The sequence below is a fragment of the Meles meles genome, chromosome 9 (assembly GCF_922984935.1).
Source record: "Meles meles chromosome 9, mMelMel3.1 paternal haplotype, whole genome shotgun sequence".
Lineage (NCBI taxonomy): Eukaryota > Metazoa > Chordata > Mammalia > Carnivora > Mustelidae > Meles > Meles meles.
The window spans coordinates 20,843,411-20,867,223 of record NC_060074.1 but is presented as its reverse complement, the minus strand read 5'-3'; the positions used below and the strand labels follow the sequence as shown (position 1 = coordinate 20,867,223).

General features: G+C 37.7%; 1 protein-coding gene across 4 annotated transcripts in view; it reads right to left on the bottom strand.

The window, feature by feature from the left end:
- The window catches only part of UNC80 (unc-80 homolog, NALCN channel complex subunit), a 227,977-nt gene that overhangs the window by 191,117 nt on the left and 13,047 nt on the right, over window positions 1–23,813 (bottom strand). For all 4 annotated transcript variants that reach the window (XM_046019112.1, XM_046019110.1, XM_046019111.1 and 1 more), the window contains exons 5-7: window positions 20,263–20,386; window positions 17,355–17,428; window positions 10,818–10,957 (exon numbers count right to left, since the gene is read on the bottom strand). In XM_046019112.1, the coding sequence (XP_045875068.1) occupies window positions 10,818–10,957; window positions 17,355–17,428; window positions 20,263–20,386 (338 nt within the window). The remainder of the gene's footprint in view (window positions 1–10,817; window positions 10,958–17,354; window positions 17,429–20,262; window positions 20,387–23,813) is intronic.

Sequence of the window (23,813 nt, the reverse complement as noted above, 5' to 3'; positions counted from 1 at the left end):
GGTTCATGTCCAATTCACATATGTAGGCGTGGGTGTGCCGTGGGTGACTATGTGTATGTCTATGTCAAGAAATGCATATGTATATAGATGTTTGAGTGTGGTCATCTCAGAGAATGGAAAAAGGAACATCCATCCACAAACAGCAAACCTTGAACCTTGTAGTTTGTCAAAGAAATATCATATGCAATTTTTATTTGCAAATTTCCAATGCATACTCTGGCTGAGAAAAATTATGTAAGAAATATAAGCTTCTGGATATTTTACAACCTCAACATTTCACCATGATATTGCTTTTAATAGTTTTTGAAAGTCAGGCCAAATATAGTATTTGTGGTGGAAATTACTTACATTTAAACTTTTTAGAATTAGTATAGAATATAATTAGTGAAGGAGGAGTATGAGAACACTCAACAATTGATTGAAGAAAATGTATAGATACAGTCATAATTATATCCAAAAGGATAGTGACATCATCACCATTACTGTTTGTTTAAGATAGCCTCGAAAATAGACTCCAGTGATCCCTGTTTCTTGGTATTCCCACATTCATGGGGTGCCTTCTCTATACCAGCACTGGTACTATTCATAGCATATCGCAGAAGTGATGGCATGTCAACTTTAGGGATTGGGTTTAAAGACATTGAAGGATTGATCTTGGTTGCTCCTTCTCTTTATGGGATACTTTGTTTTGGAGGAAACCAGCTGTCATGTCATGAGCAGCCCTATGGAGAGGCCCAGATGGTGCAGAACTGAAGCTTCTAGTCAATAGCCATCTGAGTGATCTTGAAAGCAGAGTCTGACACCCAAACTTCCAGATGACAGCACCCCTGGCCAACATCTTTGACAGACCCCGAACTGCAACCACTTAGCTATGCTCCTTCTGGATTCATGACCCTCAGGAACTATGTCAGATGATAAATGTCTTTTGTTTTAAGTTATTGAGCAATTTGGGTAATTTGTTATATAGCAATTGATAGCTAATACAGGTTTTCATACCAAGAAAACAGCCTAAATTTGGGGAATATTTTTGGAATCAGGCAGTAGGCAGAGGCTGTAAAGACTCTGAAGAGTGTTAAAAAATGAAAACAGGGGCATCCTGGTTCTGGCTCAGGTCATGATCTCAGGGTCCTGAGATTAAGTCTGCGTCAGGCTCTGCGCTTTGCGTGGAGTCTGCTTCAATTTCTCTCTCCATCTCCCTCTGCCCCTCTTCCCTCCACTCTATGCGTGCTCTGTCTCTAAAATAAAAATAGTCTTTTAAAAAAGTGAAAATATAAATTGTCTTGCACAAATTACTAATAGAAATCCTGAACTTTAAGAAGGCTGCTGGTAAGGGCTTAAAGGGAAATAAGTAACATGACATTGAAAAGAGGAGGAAGGAGGATCCTTGTTATGTAGTGGCAAAAACTGCCTGCTGTGATATGGAGCATTAAAGAAACATGCCTAACAAAGTTAGTGATCTAAGATTTCCAAATAAAATGTTGAAGGTGACTTCTGATTTTTTCTTGCTGCTTACAGGAGATTGAAAGATAAAATACATGCCCTAACTGAAGAACTATTAAAGAATGATGAGCTCAGATTTGAAGATTTTGAAAATTCTCAGCCTCTCCAGATGGGAAATAATACTAAAATTAAGAAATGGTTTTTGAGCAAACATCAAATCTAGGGCATTTCCGGAAAAACATGGTACAAAGATAAAGTCAAAGGTGAAACTGTAAAATCTTTTTAGGATATCAGAATGATTAAAGATTTTGCTTCAGAATGTTATTCAACCAGACAAAAATTCCTCGAAAGGTTTTGAAATTATTCACATATAAAAATGAGGGGTGGTTTGGTGGAGACTTTTAAGAAACTTAAGGGTATTGTTCTTCAAACTTTCTCCAAGTTTCAGAAAGGATTATCTCAAAGAGACTTTTCTATTCTAGTGGGCCCCAATAAGATTCACAGTGGGCTCCCAAAGTTTTTAAAGAAATATAACAAAAACACTGCCAAAGCAGTATAAAGTTAAAACCTCTTGTATTTTCCAAATTTTCCTGGCAATAAGCAAGCTGAGAGAACTACTCAGCTATAAACATCTTTCTTAAAAAAGAAAAGTTGATTTAGAACATGGGATCATTATCCCAGGGGGCAGAGCTAAGAGCCATAAGCAAGAATATGACTGAGATCTAATCAAGAAGTTTCCAACATTTGGCCAACTTGATTTCAGAACAGCTATGGACCAGTGCCTCCATGTTCTTCCTTTGAATAGACATGTCCACAGCAGTTATCGTGTACTTATCCAACCATTGTGTGTGGGTGTTTTGGGTGCAGATACCTTGTCGCTTTAGTTCACAGGTGCACAGATTGAGAGGAACTATAATTAAGGAATTGTACTTAAATCATATACATGAGATACCTCATTTGCCCTTAGATCTGATTTTGATGATGAGATCCGGACTTTGATTTGATCCTATGATTGGATGAGATTTTGGGCAACCTTGGTGAGAGGAAGTGTATTTTACATGTGAAAGAGATAGGAATCATTGAGACCAGAGGACAAACAATGCTAGCCAGATTCTAAGACCTCTCCAATGATCCTCACCTTGTATACTCATGCCTTTGTATAGTTTCTTCCTAAAACAAATTATATTGGTCTGTGTGACCAACAGAATACGGCAGAAGTCGTGCTTTGTTACTTCTGAAATTATCATAAAAGACTCTCTCTCTCTCTCTTTCTCTCACAACACACGCACATGCACACACACACACCCTGTTCATTTCATGTCACAGCATATGCCATATTGTGAGTAGCCCCACGGAGAGGCCTCAGAATCTGAGGCATCGAGGCACAAGCCACCTGAATGATCTTGGAAGTAGATCCTCCAGTTCAATCATGCCTTTGGATGGTTATGGTCCCAGCCAACATCTTAACCGTAACCTCCAGGAGACCCTGAGCCAAGAAAGACTGCAGCCTCACTGGTTCTGGATATATAACCCTCCAAAACTGTGAGATAACATATTTGTTGTTTTAAGGCACTCAATTTCAGAATAATTTTTTATGCAGCAATGGATAACTGATACACTGGTATAAGTCCAACTAGAGTTCTTAGTAAGTTTATCAAAAATGCATAAGTATATAAAAATCACATCTCTGATCTTATATTGAATACTTTCTCATTTAGCAGAAAAAAGGACAAATCAGAGGAAGGCCATGGAAAAGAAGCCAAAGAAAATGTCTAGAAAGGTTTAGACCTAGACTGAGAAGACTGTAGACCATGTGACTGGCTAGACTGGGCTCAAATCTAGCTCTTCTTCCTGTGTGTGTCCCTGGGGGAACCACTCAATCTCTTATTGCTTCAGTTCATCATCTTTTTTTTTAAGATTATTTATTTATTTATTTGACAGACAGAGATCACAAGTAGGCAGAGAGGCAGGCAGAGAGAGAGGGGGAAGCAGGCTCCCTGCTGAGCAGAGAGCCTGACGTGGGGCTCGATCCCAGGACCCTGGGATCATGACCTGAGCCGAAGGCAGAGGCTTTAACCCACTGAGCCACCCAGGCGCCCCACAGTTCATCATCTTTAAAAGAGGAATAAAGTCCTTGCATGGCTGTTATAAAAGTTAAACTCATTCACTTATTCGGTACCCTTCAGTGAAGGTCATGTGCCAGGCACTAGCAAGAGCAGGGAGTAACAGAGACTTGGTCTCCTCTCCGGTGTGTGGATTTTACCATCTAGTGGAGGACATAACTATTAGACAAATAGTCACCCAAATATTTAAATCATGTTTGCTACTCATGCTATAAGAGAAAGCATGGAATTATGTGGAAGTGTTAAACATCTGCCAGAGCCTCTCCAGGGAATAAAGGAATGATATTTAAATTGAGTCATAAAAGAACAGGAATTGGGTAAATGGAGATAGATGGAAGAACGATATAGACAGATGGAATAACATACTCCAAATCTCAGATCTAAGGGAAGTTTGAAAGTCTAAAAAAGGGTTGAAGTTTAGTCACTGAGGTGTGGGTAGAAGCATAATGTTAGACTAGAGAACTGGACAGCAGCCAAATGATGTGGATCCTTGAGGGGTACATCAAGGATTTTGAATTTTATCTTGATAGCACTGGATAGCATTAAAATTGTTCAGGAGTAGGAGTGTTGTGATTTGTCTTTTTTTTTTTTAAAGATTTTATTTATTTACTTGACAGAGAGAGATCACAAGTAGGCAGAGAGGCAGGCAGAGAGAGAGAGGAGGAAGCAGGCTCCCCAAGGAGCAGAGAGCCCGATGTGGGGAAGCAGGCTCCCCACGGAGCAGAGAGCCCGATGTGGGGCTCGGTCCCAGGACCCTGGGATCATGACCTGAGCTGAGGGCAGAGGATTTATCCCACTGAGCCACCCAGATGCCCCTGTGATTTGTCTTTTATTTTTACTCTATACGAACTGTATTGGATGGTGACAAGATTTAATAAGAAGATATTAATAAATAGGCTACTGCAGTACTCCAGATACAGGGAGATGAGTGGCTTGAATGATGGTAAAGAGATACATGAAAGTCAGTCAAGTATTTTTATATATGCTTTTCTCAGCCTTCCTTATCTCATAAATTCAATCACCATTCATGCAGTTGCTCAAGCCCAAAATCTCAGAGTTATGCTTGATTCCTTTCTTTTTCTCACTCCCTAAATATGGTCAGATGAGCTCTATCTTATAAATTAACCCCAATTCCAGTTTAATCTTAGCCTTTCCACCTGTATTATTCCCACTCTGGCCAAGCCATATACTCTCTCACCCAGGCCATTGTGATAGTCTCCTAACTAGTCTGTGTCCCTTTTTGCCTCCCAAGTCTATTTTCTATAAACCATCTGGAATGACCTGTAAAACATACAAGTTGATTAATGTCATTCCACTGTTCCAAGAACTCCAGTGGTTTTTCATCACACCTGGGATAGAATCCAAACTTCTTAACAGTCAGAAGGCCTCCTGTGTGATTGGACCCTCATAACAACTCTGACCTGTTTCCCTACATCATACTCCCTTGCTCAGCATGATTCCCTAGTCACACCGGCCTTCTTACTGAAACATGCTGAGTTTATTCCTATGTCAGAGCCTTTAGACTTGTTCCCTCTGCCTACATTGTTCTTCCCAGATCTTCCTGAGGCTGTCTCCTGCATATCATTCAGGTCTCAAGGAGAAAGAACCTCCCTCCCATCCTTTTCCTTTGCTTTTGCTTCATAGTCTTAGAGTAGTTTACAAATAGTTTTACTTACTTACTCTTATCTAACTACCTTTTGAGGAAACGAGTTCTTGAAGGACAAAAACTTTGACACTGCTGCAACCTATGTCTAACATAAGCTTAAATGACATGAATCAGAAGAACAAATATTATTAAAATATCCATGTTTCCCAAAACAATCTACAAATTTAATGCAACCTCTATCAAAATAACAACACTCTTTTTCACAGAACTAGTACAAATAATCCTAAAATTTGCATGGAACCACAAAAGACCCAAATAGCCAAAACTTTCATGAAAAAGAACAAACCTGGAGGTATCACGTCCCAGATTTCAAAATATTCTTCAAAGTTACAGTAAACAAAGCAGTATGGCACTTGCACAAAAATAGGCAAATAGATCAATGGAACAAAATAGCTCAGAAATAAACCCATGCTTACTTACATGGTCAGTTAATTTATGACAAAAGAGTCACAAATATACAATGGGGAAAAGACAGTGTCTTTAACAAATGATGCTGGGAAAACTGTATAGCTACATGCGAAAGAATGGAAGTGGGCCACTTTATCGCACCGTACAAAAAAATAAACTCAAAATGGCTTAAGAACCTAAATGTGAGGGGCGCCCGGTGGCTCAGTGGATTAAGCCGCTGCCTTCAGCTCAGGTCATGATCTCAGGGTCCTGGGATTGAGCCCCGCATCGGGCTCTCTGCTCAGCAGGGAGCCAGCTTCCCCCTCCCTCCCTGCCTACTTGTGATCTCTCTCTCTGTCAAATAAATAAATAAAATCTTAAAAAAAAAAAGAACCTTAATGTGAGGCCTAAAACAATAAAACTCCTAGGACAAAACACAGGCAGTAATTTCTTTGACACTGGCCATCAGAACATTTTTCTGGATATGACTCCTAAAGCAAGGGAAACAAAAACAAAATTAAATGTTTTGTACAGAGGCTTTTGTACAGAGAAGGTAACCATCAACAACTAAAAGTCAACCTGCTGAATGGGAGAAGATATTTGCAAATGATATAGTCAACAAGGGGTTAATATCTAAAACATATCAAGAACTTAAAGCACTCAATACCAAAAAAAACCCCTAATCCAATTAAAAATGGGCAGAGGATCTGCATAGACATTTTTCCAAAGGCAACATACAGATGGCCAGCAAGTACATGAAAAGATACCCAACATCACTCACCATCTGGGAAATTCAAATTAAAACCACAATGAGATATTACTTTATAGTTGTCTGAATGGCTAAAATAAAAAAGAAATAACAAGTATTGATAAGGATGGGGAGGAGAAAAGAACCCTCATGCTCTGATGGTAGGACGGAATGTAAATTGGTACAGCCACTGGGGAAAACAGTACAAAGACTCCTGAAAAAATTAAAAATAGAATTACCATAATTTCATGTCAGGTATTTACACACAAAAATGAAAACACTAATTAGAAAAGATATATGCACCCTTATATCATTGCAGAATTATTTACAATAGCCAAGATATAGAAGTGACCCAACCACCCATCCATAGAAAGATGAATGGATAAAGAAGACATGGCATATATGTATACATATGTGTGTGTGTGTGTGTGTGTGTGTGTGTATTCATTTCACACAGTGGAATATTACTCAGCCATGAAGAATAATGAAATCTTGGTATTTGCAACAATATGTGTGGAGCTAGAGGGTATAAGGTATAATGTTAAGTGAAGGACATCCATTGGAGAAAGACAAATACCATAGAAGTTTTCACTCATATTTGGAGTTTAAGAAACAAAACAAATGAACAAAGAGAAAAAGAGACCAAAAAAACCAGACTCTTAAATAGAGATAACTGGTAGTTGCCACGGGGGAGGTGGGTAGAGAGATGGATGAAACACGTGAAGGAGAGTAAGAATACATTTATCTTGGACAGTAAGAAATATACAGAATTGTTGAATCATTATATGCCTAAAACTAATAAAACACTGTATGTTAATTATACTTCAACAAAAATTTTTTAAAGATTTTTATTTATTTGAGAGAATGAATGAGAGAGAGAGAGAGAGAGAGATAGCAGGGGGGAGGGGCAGAGGAAGGCAAAGGAAGAAGAAGAAGCAGACTCCCTGTTGAGCAGGGAGCCCAACACGGGGCTTGATTCCAGGACCCCAAGATCATGACCTGAGCTGAAGGAAGATGTTTAACCAACTGAACCACACAGGTGTCCCAGTAAAAAAAAACAACAACAAATTAAAGACAAAAATAAACGCACAGACATTTACACAGCATTATAAATGTAAAGACACTAGTTTTGTTTTAGCATATAAAAGATATCCAAAGAAAGGTAGCTCCAATTGTTTAGTCTGTATCCAAAGAAAATACCTTTTCCCCAAATCTGATTTAATTATGCCCTTGATAAATTTGTTAGTGAGTTACTATTGCCATCAAGTAAAATGGAAGCCTTGATGTGTGTATTTGTGTGGGGGATCCTTTACCATACTACTTTTGAATAAATAGAAGGTTAATATGGGAAGAGTCTGTACAAATTCTAAAGGACAGTGGTGAACAGACTTAAAGGAACCATCCCTGATTCCCATTTGATAGTAGTCACATGCCCAATAATCCTCTTCTCCTGAGTACAGGCAGGACCTGTGTCTGTCTTTCCTTCCTTCCTTCCTTCTTTTTCTTTTCTTTAGATTTTTACTTATTTATTTGAAAGAGAGAGATAGCAAAAGAGAGCATAAACAGGGAAGAGAAGGAGAAGCAGGCTCCCTGCAAGCAGGAAGCCTGATGCAGGGCTCAATCCCAGGACCCCAAGATCATGACCTGAGCTGAAGGCAGATGCTTAATCAGCTGAGCCACCCAGGCGCCCCAACAAATACCATAAAGATGATTAGATAACCAACAAACACCATAAAGGTGATTAGATGTCATTTCCATGATCATGTTATATTGTAAAGTCTCTCTATTAGTAGACTGGAATTAGAATTTCTCTGCTGCGGTATAAAGGTAACTATAGAGAGGGCGGCATGGCAATGAATTGTGGGCAGCACCTAGAATTTGTGAGCAGCTCTCAGATAAGACTCAACAGGAAAACATAAACCTCAGTCTTCTGCCAACAACCTGAGGGTGCTTATATGTGGAGATTTTCCCAGTCAAGCCTGTGATGAGACTGCATCCCATCCTGACATCTGGATTTTAACCTGGTCATACCTTAAGACAGAGAGCCCAGCTAAACTGTGCTTATACTTCTGACACACAGAAAGAGTGAGATAATAAATGTATGTTGTTTTAAGCCTGTACATTGTAATTTGTTACACAACAGTAGAAAACTAATATAAAAACCATAGACAGAAAATATGGAAAGGCAAAATTTGGTCAAATATAAGGACACACAACTGATAAATTGTTGAACACTACATCTGAAACTAATGATGTACTATGTGTTGACTAATTAAATTTAAATTAAAAATATATAAGGAGGACATGATACTAAATAGAGCTGTCTAAAAATGAAATGAACTTCATCCAAGAATACTAAATTCTTCATTGCTGGAAGGGTTTAAGTGGTGCAAATGCAGTGCATCAGATTGAATTGGTGATCTTCACAGGGCTCTTTCTACATTCACAATGACATGGTTTTAAGTACTCAGTATCACCAATGACCTAGGACAATAAGTCCTATAGATAAATACAAACAATCTCTGCTTACACAACTAACGTTGCTGTCAACATTCGTATTCTCAGTCAGCAGAAGATCATTTAACTGGGCCATTTGCTTTTAAAGTCCGAAATAAAGATACAAAGAAAAAACTCTTTGCATATTATTTTTTTAAAAGCAAAACACAGTAGTATTTGGGTTAAAAAGCAATTATATTCATAAAACTTCATGCTTTCAACAATTCTAAGAAATCACTTAAAAAAAAAAAACCACTATACCCACGTAGTCTGGTTCTGGTGCCAGAAGGAGGTAGATATTTTTAAAATTACCAAATGAAAATGTAAGATAATACTGAGAAAAAATATCTGTGGATCTATCTCTGGATAAAGGACTTGTACCCAGAATATATTAAAAAAGAAATTTTACAACTCAAAGGACACAAACAACCCAGTTAACAGTTGGGCAAAATATTTGAATAGACATTTCTCCACAGAAGCTATTCAAATAGCTAATAAGTACCTGAAAATGTACTTAACATCATTAGTCATTAGGGAAAATATGAACTAAAACCACAATCAGCTCTCACTTTACACCCACAAGGATGGCTACAGTAAAAATGACAGGAACAATTGCTGCCGAGGAGAGAGAGAAACAATAAGCCATTGTGCATTTCTGATGGGAATGTGAAGTGGTGCAGCCATTTGGAAAAACAGTTTGGAAGTTTCTTAAAAAATTAAGCATAAATTTACCATACAACCCAGCAATTTTGCTCTTATAGATCTACTTAGGAAACAAGAACTGAAAATATAGGTCTGCCCAAAAACATGTATGAGAATGCTCATAACAACATTATTCATGATAGATGAAAAATCAAAACAACCCAAATATTCATCTACCAATAAATGCAGAACTCCAATGTGATATACCCACACAACAGAATACTCTTTAGCAATAAAAAGGAAGGAAGTACTTGAACATGCTGTAATGAGGAGGGACCTCTACAGCATTATGCTAAGTGAGAGAAGCCAGATGGAGGACCATATATGGTACGCGGCTGTTTCTTTGAAAATTCCATAAATTCAAGTATATAGACAGAAAATAAATGATCATCTGAAGCAGGGTGTGGGAATGGGCGAGACTGAAATGGGCACAAGGGATATTTTTGCATGACAGGAATGTTCTGAAATTGGACTTTGGCGATGGTTGCATGAGTCTATAAATTTGCTAAGAGTCATTGAATTGTTCACTTTAAATAGGTTAATTTTATGGTATGCAAATTATACCTTAATAAAACCATTTTAAAGAAATGCCTCCTTCTAAAATACTATCTACTAGATAGTAACCTTATTTGAAAGTAGGGATACACAAATGGTCTCAGGGACTCCTGCCCACGAAGTGTAGGATCTAGTTGGGTTCAAAAGCATATCTCACGAATTCAGGCTTCCATCATTTCGGTGGGAAACAGGAAGAAGACAATTGATGTTTGTCCCAAGGGAAGGTATTTGGAAACAAGTTTACCACATACACAAGTTAAGGAGGCAGTGTTGTAATGTTTGCAAAGAACAACCTTTTCAATTCCCTATGGGTACTTTAAAAGCGCCCATTTTAATATGAGGATCACTGATATAAAGTATCCTTACACAACAGATGAGCAGATCTTTTCACATCCCTGCAGCGTGATATTTGATAGCATAATTTGACTTCTGCATTTAAATATTTAAAATACCATCTAATTCAGACACCTTATTATCAGATAGGTCTTTCCACTTCCACCCAAGTTGGTTTAAATGAGAGCCATTCACAGCACATTTCTGGAATTATTAATCAAATTAAACCATGACCAAGAATATGTATACACAAATCATGCACTGACACATTCTAAGGAACAGAGGCTATGTAAGTAATTAAAAATGCATATTTAACTTTTGGTAAATAAGGAAAAACATTTTTGTCCCTAACATTGCAATTATGTACCTGGAATGAGATGGGCCTCGTTCCTGGGAAGTCTGGGAGGACAGACTTCCATCGAAGGAGTTTCCTCGGTGGCAGCCTGAAATGGTGGCCTTGGGTGACATGGGATCTGACTGGAAAGTTTCACAGACCACCTGGAGTCCCTTTTGGAGGTGGAGATAACAAATTAGTTCTCTTTCTTTCTTTTTCTTCCTTCAGGTATATCCTCTATAATTAACTACCATATTACATACATTGTTTTTATAGCATAGCTATCTACAAGGTCAGAGACCAAATGATTTTGTGTTCATCTACGAGCAAATGGAAAAAGACTTCAAGAGAGCCATGTATGTTATTTCAAGCATTCAGCTGAGTACTTTCATAAACTTTATTTCATTTTGCCCTTGATTCTTTTCTTTTTCATCTCCAGATACCCAGGATCTATAGAAAAGTTACAAACCGCCAACTCATCAAAGATATGCCAATACTGAGATGAGCTGAGTAAGTCCTGAGCTGGAAACCAGGTTAGTAAGAGCTGATCAAACTGAAGCCAGAAAATGAGAATCGAAGCACAAGGTTCAGGTTTTTCTGTCACTCATTAAAGGAGAATGGGATACATTTTTTCAATTGAAGATGATGACCTTTATTCTGATTTGTTAAGCACAAATGCAGCCATTCTCTTAAAGAGTAGCTTATTTTAATGACATTTAGCTAATATATATAACTCTGCTCAGATAAGAAGACAATGTCTTTCCATGGGTATTACAGATAAAACTCTTCATTATGTATAAAGATCCTCAAAAAATTATCATAGAATTTAAGTCCTTATAATTTCTATTTTCTTATGTAAAATAAGAAAGCACTGTCCAACCATGATGCATAGAGAGACAAATACAGCTAGAAAGTTCATAAATAAGTCCTCTGAACTGGATCAGAGAATCCCCTAGTATGAGCATACTATGTGTGCTTCATGTTAGGTAATTTGGGCGATATGTAATAGATGAATCTGAACCTTGAAATCAAGAACCTACAGCTAAGTTTTAAGATGAATATAGATTAAAATAGCACTCTCAGTAGAAATATAATACAAGCCACAAACATGAGACACATATCTAGTTTTAAAAATAGTAAAAATCTGTGAAATTTTAAATTATATTCTGTTTAATCCCAAATTATCATCTCAACATATAATCAATATAAACATTCTCATTAAGATATACATTCCTTTTTTCATATTAAGTAGTCAAAATCTGGTATATATTTGATACTTACAACACATCTCAATTCAAACTAGCCTTATTTCAAGTGTTCAAGGGCCACAGTGGGCCTCGTGGCTACCATATTGGGCAGTGCAGATTTAGAGTAATTAAACAGGAGTTCATGGGGGGAGTTGGGATATTAATTGGTGCTTAGAAGATAGATAAAATTTAGACAGGCAACAAGGAGGAAAGATAGCAATCCACATAAAGGAGACAGTCTGAGCAAAGACCCAGAGGCTAAAGCACATGCTCAATATATTAGAAGAAGTACTTAACTAACTGAAGGGGTAAACAAGGTCACTTAAGAAAAATGATGCCAGATTGTAGAAGGTACAGAGAAACAGGGAGAAGAGATTGGTCTAGAGGTGTTGGTACAAGAAATCCACTATAAGTTCCTAGGGAAAAAGGGATATAGGGAAAAGATGGCAACCTTGCCTATAATAAGCCTTTGTGGAATGATGAGTTAATAAATAAATGATGCATAAGGAAGATTACTCAGGCATTTAAAATTTTTTTTTAAATTATTTTTATAAACATATAATGTATTATTTGCCCCAGGGGTACAGGTCTGTGAATCCTCAGGTTTACACATTTCACAGCACTCTCCATAGGACATACCCTCCCCAATGTCCATAACACAACCACCCTCTCCATATCCCCTCCCCAGCAACCCTCAGTTTGTTTTGTGAGATTAACAATCTCTTATGGTTTGACTCCCTCCCGATCCCATCTTGTTTCATTTTTTCCTTCCCTACTCCCCAAATCCCCCACTCTCCCTCTCAAATACTTCATATCAGAGACATCATATGATGATTGTTTTTGTCTGATTGACTTATTTAGCTCAGCATAATACCCTCTAGTATCATCCACATTGTTGCAAAGGGCAAGATTTCATTTTCTGATGGCTGCATAGTACACACACACACACACACACACACACACACACACACACCACATCCTCTTTATCCATTCATCTGTTGATGGACATCTAAGTTCTTTCCATAGTTTGGCTATTGTGGACATTGCTGCTATAAACATTCGGGTGCACGTGCCCCTTCATATCACTACTTTTGTGTCTTTAGCATAAAAACCCAGTAGTGTGATTGCTGGGTCGTAGGGAAGCTCTATTTTCAACTTTCTGAGGAACCTCCGTGTCGTTTTCCAGAGTGCCTGCACCAGCTTGCATTCCCACCAACAGTGTAGGAGGGTTCCCTTTCTCTGCATCCTCTCCAACATCTGTCATTTCCCAACTTGTTAATTTTAGCCATTCTGACTGGTGTGAGGAGGTATCTCATTCTGGTTTTGATTTGTATTTCCCTGATGCCGAGTCATGTGGAGCACTTTTTCATGTCTGTTGGCCATCTGGATGTCTTCTTTGCAGAAATGTCTGTTTATGTCCTCTGTCCATTTCTTGATTGGATTATTTCTTCTTTGGGTGTTGAGTCTGATAAGTTCTTTATGGATTTTGGATGTTAGCTCTTTATCGGATATGTCATTTGCCAATATCTTCTCCCATTCTCTCAACTGTCTTTTGGTTTTGTTGACTATTTCCTTTGCTACAAAAGTTTTGATCTTGATGAAGTCCCAATAGTTCATTTTTGCCCTTGTTTCCCTTGCCTTTGGTAATGTGTCTACCAAGAAGTAGCTGCGGGTGAGGTTGAAGAGGTTGTTACCTGTGTTCTCCTCAAGGATTTCAAGGGATTCCTGTCTCACATTGAGGTCTTTCATCCATTTGGAGTCTATTTTTGTGTGTGTTGTAAGGAAATGGTCTACTTTCATTCTTCTGCATGTGGCTGTCCAATTATCCCAACATCATTTGTTGAAGAGTCTTTTTTCCATTGGACATTCTTTCCTGCTTTGTCAAAGATTAGCTGACCATAGAATTGAGGGTCCATTTCTGGGCTCTCTATTCTGTTCCACTGATCTCTGTGTCTGTTTTTGTGCCAGTACCACACTGTCTTGATGACGACAGCTTTGTAATAGAGCCTGAAGTCTGGAATTGTGATGCCACCAACTTTGACTTTCTTCTTCAACATTCCTCTGGCCATTCGGGGTCTTCTATGGTTCCATATAAATTTTAGGATTATTTTTTCCATTTCTTTGAAAAAAATTAATGGATTTTGATTGGGATTGTGTTAAATGTGTAGCATAGACATTTTCATAATATTTGTTCTTCCATTCCATGAGCATGGGACTTTTTCCATTTCTTGGTGTCTTCCTCAATTTCTTGCATGAGTACAGATAGTTTTATAGTTTTCTGAGTACAGATTCTTTGCCTCTTTGGTTAAGTTTATTCCTAGCTATCTTATGGTTTTGGGTGCATTATAAATGGGATTGACTCCTTAATTTCTCTTTCTTCTGCTTGCTATGGGTGTATAGAAATACAACTGATTTCTGAGCATTGATTTTATATCCTGACACTTTACTGAATTGCTGTATGAGTTCGAGCAGTTTTGGAGTGGAGTCTTTGTTGAGTTTTCCACATAAAGTATCATATCATCTGCAAAGACTGAGAGTTTGACTTCTTCTTTCTTGATTCAGAAGCTTTTTATTTCTTTTTGTTGTCTGATTGCTGAGGTTAGGACTTCTAGTACTATGTAGCAGTGGTAGTAAGTGACATTGCTGCCATGTTCCTGACCTTAGGGAAAAGGTCTCAGTTTTTCCCCATTGAGAATTAATTCACTGTGGGTTCTTCATAGATGGCTTTGAAGATATTGAAGTATATACCCTCTATCCCTACACTTTGAAGAGTTTTGATCAAGAAAGGATGTTGTACTTTGTCAAATGCTTTTTTCAGAATCTATGGAGAGTACCATATAGTTTTTGTTTTTTCTTTTATTAATGTATTATATCACATTGATTGATTTGTGGTTGTTGAACCAACCTTGCAGCCCAGGAATAAATCCCACTTGGTTGTGGTGAATAACCTTCTTAATGTACTGTTGGATCCTATTGGCTAGTATTTTGGTGAGAATTTTCATATCTGTGTTCATCAAGGGCATTGGTCTCTAATTCTCCTTTTTGTCAGGGTTTTTGTCTGGTTTTGGGACCAAGGTAATGCTGGCCTCATAAAATGAGTTTGGGAATTTCCCTTCCATTTCTATTTTTTTGAACAGTTTCAGGAGAATAGGTATTAATTCTTCTTTAAATGTTTGGTAGAATTCCCCTGGGATAGTCAGGCATTATTAAGTGATATTTTTGTGAAGCAGGAGAGGCTAGAGGTAGAAAAATCCAATTAGGTGGTTCCAACTGCAATCTAGTTATGAGGACCTGGATTTAGAGGGTAGTTTTGGGTGTAGAGAATAAAGAACACACCTGAGCAACATAACAAGATAAAACAATATGACTCAGCAAGAAATCAAATTGAGAGGAGGAAGGAGAATGAAATAGGAGGCATATTTGTTGTCTCTTAGAGGTCATCAGTTATAAGACACCATTATTTTATGTTCAATTAAGAAAAAACTCTGTTAATTAAACTAGGACACGTACCCGTAAGGACTTTTTCTAATATATTTATTAAAAGCACTATCTTAGACTTATTTTGGCATAGTTTTTGGTTATATATTCATCCTGTGTATATGTAAAAAGAAGATACAAGTGAAATAAATTGGTAGAGGTACTCTTGAAATTTCTAAATTTTAAATTAGAGTTTTTGACACATGTTTTTCTACAGAGTAACTTTCTCAATGTCAAAATGTTATTTCTTCAAAGTGTTATTTCTTAAAAGAGTGCTCTGCTATTCCCTCTGACATATTCTTCTAAGTCACTGATCCCGATTCTGCAAAGTTAGATGCTGGAAATGACAAATTCATGCTGCGCAACCTTATGAAAATGACAACTTATCAATACCGCTACCAGGCAGGGAGGTTTTAAGAAACCGAAGATCATCAAACGTGTGATTTCAAATATTAAAAATGAAAAAAAAATTTATCTTAGAATAGATAAAATATAGCAGATAAATCACAGTGTCTGTACTTAGTAAATGTTCAGGAAACAGTAGACATAATAGGACTCCAAAATTTGTGGTTTTGAGGGGAGAAAGGATGATGGCACAACTGAGAGTAATGCATCGGTTAGAAAGAGAATCCAATGTTGTCAGAAAGCAGAAAATTGTATTTTGCACAAGTTGAATTGGAAGTGAAGGTAGCTCACCTAGAAATACACTAAATTAATGGCAGTATACATAATCATGCGGCTTTGAACTACCCTAACCTTCATTTCTTTCTGTTCCAAACCAAAGAATGCATGAATATTTTTCACAGAATTATATTCTTTTTATTATGCATATTCTCTTTTATGTGGATTCATCTTGATCTTTCATTAAACTTTAGATTTCTTTTTTTTAAGATTTTATTTGTTTATTTGACAGACAGAGATCACAAGTAGGCAGAGCGGCAGGCAGAGAGAGAGGAGGAAGCAGGCTCCCCACTGAGCAGAGAGCCGATGTGGGGCTCGATGCGGGGCTCGATCCCAGGACCCTGGGATCATGACCCGAGCCAAAGGTAGAGGCTTTAACCCACTGAGCCCCCCAGGCACCCCTAAACTTTAGATTTCTTAAAGGATAAGACTATCTATACCTTGTACCTTCTTTCTACTCCCTCCTCCCACCTGCTGCAGCATTATCTTAGCTATATTCTGCTTGCCTAAAGAATATTAAGGAGATTTTTTTCTTTCTTTTTAAGATTTTAAGACTTTATTTATTTATTTGTCAGAGGGAGACAGAGAGAGAACACAAGCACAGGGAAAGGCAAGCAGAAGGGGAAGCAGCTGAGCAAGGAGCCCAACACAGAACTCAATCCGAGGACCCTGGGTTCATGACCCAAGCCAAGGACAGATGCTTAACCGACGGAGTGACCCAAGCATCCCGGATATTAAGGAGATTTAATAATTGAGAACAAGATGACACTTTAATTAATGTAGGAGGAATAATGATAACTAACACTTATTGAATGTTACACACTAGCCATTGAAGTAAAGCACTATTTATTACGCACTAACCATTGGGATAGAGCACTACTGATCACACACGAGTCATTGAGAAAACGCCACTGGTTACCCACTTGCCACAAAGATAAAACACAGTTATACATTCTCCTGTCTCAGCACTCCCACCCCGGATAAGTGCCTAAAGTTATTTTCCATATTTGACAGAAAACCAGAGACTACTTAAAGTTTTATATTGAGGAATAGGAACTTGTTTTGAAAGCAAGTAGTGTCATTCTAGAATGCGTCTTATCCTTCATACTACACTACAGCCACGAAATGACACCTGCTTTCTTCCCCACAATCACAATAAACTCACCTCTCGATGTCTTGCATCTTGATTTGGTGATTCACAGGTTTGACTTTGACTGTTGATAGGAGAGCTTCTCTTAGCTGCCAAGATGGGGGAAATACCATCACAAATTTTATGATTATGATAAATAAGCTCATTTTATTTCACCAGTGCATTTCTTTTAAAAAAATCATTGTAACATATCATTATCAGCTTGAAAGAAAACATTTAATAGACTATTTTGTAAGAAGAATCAAATAACCAATTAAAAACCCTTCACATTTCTAGGTTATCATAACAATTTAGATTTGTTCATCTATTCAGGCTGACTCAATGGGTTATGGTGCTAAAAACTTGACAATACTAAAAATAATAATAGTTAACATCTATATAGAACTAAGTAACTGTCACATCCTTTTAAAAGCATTTTATGTATACAGTACTCCCCTCTTATCTGTGGGGATCTCTTCCAAGTGGATGCCTCAAACTGTGGCTACTACTGAACCCTACCTATACTGTTTTTTCCTACACATACTTACCTATGATAAAGTTTAACTTACAAATCACACACAGGAAGAGATTAACAACAATCACTAATAATGAAATTGAATGATTACAACAATATACCGTAATAGAAGTTATGTGAATGTGATCTCTTTCTCTCTCTTTCAAAATACTTTATTGTACTGCATTCACCCTTCTTCTTGTGATGATGTGAGATGATAAAATGCCTAAGTGAAGAAATGAAGTGAGGTCAAGCACATAGGTGTTGTGACGTAGTATTAATTACTGATCTTCTGATGATTTGTCAGAAGGAGAATTAAATCATCTGTGTTTGGATCACGGGGAATTGAAATTGCAGAAAGTGAAACCACAGATGGGGGGAAGGACTACTGTCTCAACTCATTTAACCCTTACAATAACCTATCATAACATATGGACTACTATTAGACCCATTTTACAGATAAAGATATTAAGGCACAGGGAGTTTAACTTGCCCAAGATCATTTGACTCTCACTTGAAGATTCAAGCCTAGGCTTTCTGGCTCCAGGGTCTGTGCATTTATGAGCACATTAAGCTCACATCAATCTTCCCCTATGGCAAGATTCAAATCAATTATGTCTTTTCTAAGGACTGGGAACAGTGGGGAGTGAAACTGGCCATGCCACATGAGAACTATGAACAAACTGATGCTGAGAAAGGGATTTACTGAGGTCACAAAACAATAGACCCAGGCAGTATCACCTACATGCCACTGCTTTCTCTTCTTGCCATGTGTCTGAGCTGAGTTTAATTTCACTTCAGAAGCTGGGCACTGCTTCACCTCCACAGGTATCAGGTAGATGGGAAAGAACCCACTGTGAATACCATCCAGAAGCAAGGGATGGTAACGTGAACAGCCCCAGTGATTCACGAGGGACATGACTTCTTAATAATTTTAATGCATCTGTTAAATGATAGTTTTATGTATTAATGAGAGAGAGATGGAGAGAGAGAACTAAATGTGAAGTGACCTCTTTATTCAAAAGGAAAGTGATGACTTAAAAATATGAAAAAAAATTTCTTCATCAACGTAAGATGTCTTTTTCAGTAATAGTTTTGTTTTACTGTAACATATTTTATTTTCTTATTTCTATTGTTTTCAGTTTTTTAACCTTGTACATCCATCTTCACTTTCAGATGGTTTTAATTCGATGAAATTACCCTCATTTCCTCCATGGAATCTAAAGTAGATCACTTCTGGCTATGACATTTTTATACAGTGAGTCCTTATGACAGACTGTTACCCTTGAATTTACAACTTATTTCACTAGTTAATGTATTGTACACATTAAATCTGGAATTAGTCTACTTTTACATATGAAAAACTTCATCTTTTGTTTGAATTACAATAGTAAGCATGATTTGTCATTATAAGCATCTTATCATGTATATAAATAATATGGCACTCTTTTTTATAGAAAACACTTTAGCATATTATGTACCTTGCAAAGTTATGTTAAATTATAGGGGGAAAATACATAAGAACTTCTTGATGGTTTCCTTTCCCTTATGAAGCTCTTTACATGCATAATCTTCTACTGTCTACAGAAAAATCTTGGGAACTAAGCAAATGATAGAGATATATTTATCTCATGCATCTATAGATGTACTACATAATTTATCTCTTTCTAGATGTTATTATCAATGCTAAAAGTTTGGTTGGAAATAGAAAGATGGAAGTTATTAAGCTATAAAATGGGTACCTTATGTGGATTCTTACTTATTCCACACTATGAGGCCATATAAGGTGGTACTTATTTTCTCCATTTAAAAAAAATAGGAATACTCAAGTTAGGTAATACCTCAGGTTAGGTATCTAGTAAGAGATAGATCTGGAATGAAGCATCTGCCTTCCAGGTACTTTTCAAGCTGTCATGTGTTAGTCTTTCTACAACTCACCAATAAGATTATTTTATTAGACATTTCCTGTAGTGAAATACTTTGATAGCAAATAAACATCAAGACAAGATTATTAAGGAGCTGTTACTTTGTCTACTATAATGATGATTATGATGATAAAATTATAACTACAGCTTATTTACTTACTATGTACCTGGCATTCTTCTAAACAATTTTACATAAATTAATTCATTTATTCTTCATAATAACCCATAAGTACTAGCAATATTATATTTTAACTCCTGTTTTACATATAAGGAAACTGAAGTGCAGGAAGTTAAAATGACTTCTCCAAAGCCACACAACTCAATGGCATGTGCCCCTGGTTTAGTTTCTCATCATGTGAGTGAGCCCTGTGCCTGGGGCACTAACATTCTCCCTGGAGGAATTTTCTTCCTCTTGGTTTCTTTAGGGCAAATCATTCCATCACCTTTACTCCTCCATGTGAGGGAGTCTGCTACCCCTGTTCCACTGGACGTCCAAGTTACGAACCTGTAATGATGTTCCTGATGGGCTTCACCAGTGCTGTGAAGCCAGAGACTTCAGGCTGTCTGTGCTCCCACATGGGCTGCCATATAACAAGCCCACTGGCCAGTCGGAAGGTTAGGTCAGATTCCTGAGGGAAGAGAAGATTTATATCTAATACCTGGCTTGTAACTGGTTGAAAGGCCCAGTCATTGCAGTGATTAGTATCATTCATAAGATTATTGTCAAAGTAGGTTGATCTTCTAGACCCTTTTTCATCACTCAGATGAGTGTTTCTGGGGTAAACCAGTAGCCCTAAGTTATCAATGCAATTACTATGGAAACCACGGTGGTCTGCTTTTGGCAAAATTAATAATTAAAATGGAGCTTTGGACAAAGCGTGAAACACAAATTATTGTTTTCTGTTAGCAGTGATCAAGGCCTATTTATTTCAAAAGTCTTGGCAGATCTCTTGTGGTTATCATTATTATTCCTCTTAATTATTTAATTGTCCTTCTTTCTCCCTCTTAAATCAATATCCTCAGATACTGGTTATTTTGACTTTCTGTTCTCTTGGCCATCTTTTTTCTTTGCTTCATGGAATCAGGAACATATATTTAGACCTTCCCAGTATATTGTTTTGTAATGTTACCGTCTCAAAAATCTTTAATTCCTTGAGGGTCTATCAGGCACTCTCCCCCTTTCCACAGCACCTGGCCTCATTACAACGCTTAACACAGCATTAGAAATTGGGTACACAATAGGAGCTCAACAAGTACTTGCTGAATACACTGACCTTACAACCCAAACTCACTCAGTTTATCTACAATTTAGAGTCTCTTCCAGGGAGAACATTCTCTGCTTCATCATGACCTCATTTTGAGAGGTTGAGATGTTTAAAATGCAATCTCATATTTTTTAAGTACAAATATATGACACTCTGAAATTAAATTTTAAACAACTCAGCCATGAACTGGAATTAAAAAGAAAAAAGAAATAAAATAAAGAAATCAAACAACTTGGCCTCTCAAAAAGAAAGAGATGGAAGCAGAGAATGTGATTACAGATTAATGAACACAACCGAGACCCAGGAATTCACTTGGGGCCGGGATTTGCAACCTTAGCTTACATATTATAATCACCTAAGGAGCTGTTATAACCTAGGAGGCCCAGGTCTCAACTCCTTCCCTTCCTCAGAACAATTAAATTAGAATCGCTCTGAAGTTCTCTTATGACTTTCACGTGTAGCCATGGTTGAAAACCACTGATCTATGGGGCGCTTGGGTGGTTCAGTGGGTTAAAGCCTCTGCTTTCAGCTCAGGTCATGATCCCAGGGTCCTGGGATCAAGCCCCATATCAGGCTCTCTGCTTGGTGGGGAGCCTATTTTCCCCCCCACCCCTGCCTGCCTCTCTGCCTACTTGTGATCTCTGTCAAATGAAACAAGATGGGATTGGGAGGGAGACAAACCATGAGTGACTCTTAATCTCACAAAACAAACTGAGGGTTGCTGGGGGGGGGGGGGGTTGAGAGAGGGGGAGGGGGGTTATGGACATTGGGGAGGCTATGTGCTATGGAGAGTGCTGTGAAATGTGTAAACCTGGCGATTCACAGACCTGTATCCCTGGGGATAAAAATACATTATATGTTTATAAAAAAATAAGAAATAAATAAAAAATTTAAAAAAATAAATAAAATCTTAAAAAAAAAAACCACTGATCTAGAAGAATAAGAAGTAGAAATGAATTGGGAAAAACAAAAAATGATCCTGCAAATGGTGAAACTTTGTGGCTCGTGTCAAGGAAACTTTAGCTGGAAAGGTCGGTGAAATGCACACATTGATACAGAGAAGCTTCATCTGCTATGGACTGGGATACTAGGGCTACAACAGGGCCCATGATGGGAAAGCATCTAGGATTCCCTGTGAAGGTATCAGGAAAGTACATAAAGCACTTGGTCAAATTCTGTCAACATTCATTCTACAAATATTTATACACCACCTACTGCATACCTGGTACTACTCTACTCTGGGCTAGAATAGTGAACAAAGCATACAAAAATCCCTGTTTTTCTAGGTGCAAAAGGAGAAGTAAAGCAGGCAATGGGTTGTGTCTGCAAGGTGTCCAAATTTTAGATAGGATGGCCAGGGGAAATCCTTGTTGTGAAAGTGCCTTTTGAGTAAAAAAGATCTAAATGAAAGGAAGGAGCTGCCATGTAGATATTTTCAGAAAAAACTTTCCATGAGAAGGGATCAGCAAGTGCAAAGGTCCTAAATATGCCTGATCTATCAAGAATAAGCCAGGAGACTGTGTATCTGGAGTCAAGTAAATAGCAGAAGAGTAGAAGGAAAAAGTAAGGTCAGAGAAGTTTTTGAGTTCCAAATAATACAGTGCCTGATAGGTCATAGTAAGGGCTTCAGCAATTACTGAGTAAGACGAGGAACCACGAGGGTTCTGAGTAGTGGCATGACATTACTGGATGAATGTTTGATAGGATTACTGAGGCTATTAAGAATAGTTCGAGGAAGGGCAAAAGTGGAAAGAGAGACAGTTTAGGAAGCTATTATTATCATTAAGGTGGAAGATAATTACAGGAGAGAGTTTGTAGAGGGCGAAATGAGCAGTGGTAGATTCTGGATACATTTTGAACACAGTCTACAGACTGGAAGTGGAAGGTGTGAGAAAGGTGTCAAAGGTTTTTGGCTTTGACAAAGATAGGCAAGATGAAGGAGGAGAAGGTGTGGGCATATCAGGAGTCTAGTTACAGACATGTTAAGTTTGAGATGCTTGTTAGACATTCAACTAAAGATACTGAGTAAACAGCTTGATGGGCAGATTTAAAGATAAGGGAACATAATATGTATGGTGTTAGATCCAGCAAGTGGAGGATTAACAGAAAGCGAAGTTTATCAGATTTGTCTCCAGAATTTCAGGAAGTCAAATTTCAATTGACCTGGTTTTGATAGTTTCATAGCTTCTGAGCTCAGTCCTTTTCCATGTTTCTCATAAGTAATCTTGGGATAAAATAAAACCCAGTGGACATTACATCCAAAGGTAAACTCTCTTATACTGAAACCCGGGTCTTTAACACTGGCCCTACCAATGTAGCACTCACTGAGAGTTATTATTTTGCTTTCTTTGATATATTTCCAAATAGATTGTATATTTATTGGAGACAAATTGAGATCTTCTGTGCATTTCTCCTTGAGCATCAATACAGATTTGTTGATTAGCTGAAGATAGTTTACATTTCACAAGTAACACAAACTAAATCAAATCATTCTTTAGACTTGAACACTTGCAGAATGCGTGGCCCTCTTATGTTACTATGTTCCTTTGTAAGTCCTTTTAAGTTGGTTGAATGCATAAGTTCTGCGACCCAATTTCTCTTCTGGAGTCTCCTTTATTGGGTCATGTAATGCTATGTATGCAGTCATGGCCAGAAAGCTGACAGCTGGAGGAGACACTATCATTCAAGCATCTGTGGGGCAAGGGTCTAGTAAGGTCCTTAGAAAAACCAGAAGACACAGACACTAGTAGAATCAATAGCTCCGCATTTCAGATGCACTTCTTGCTTTCAC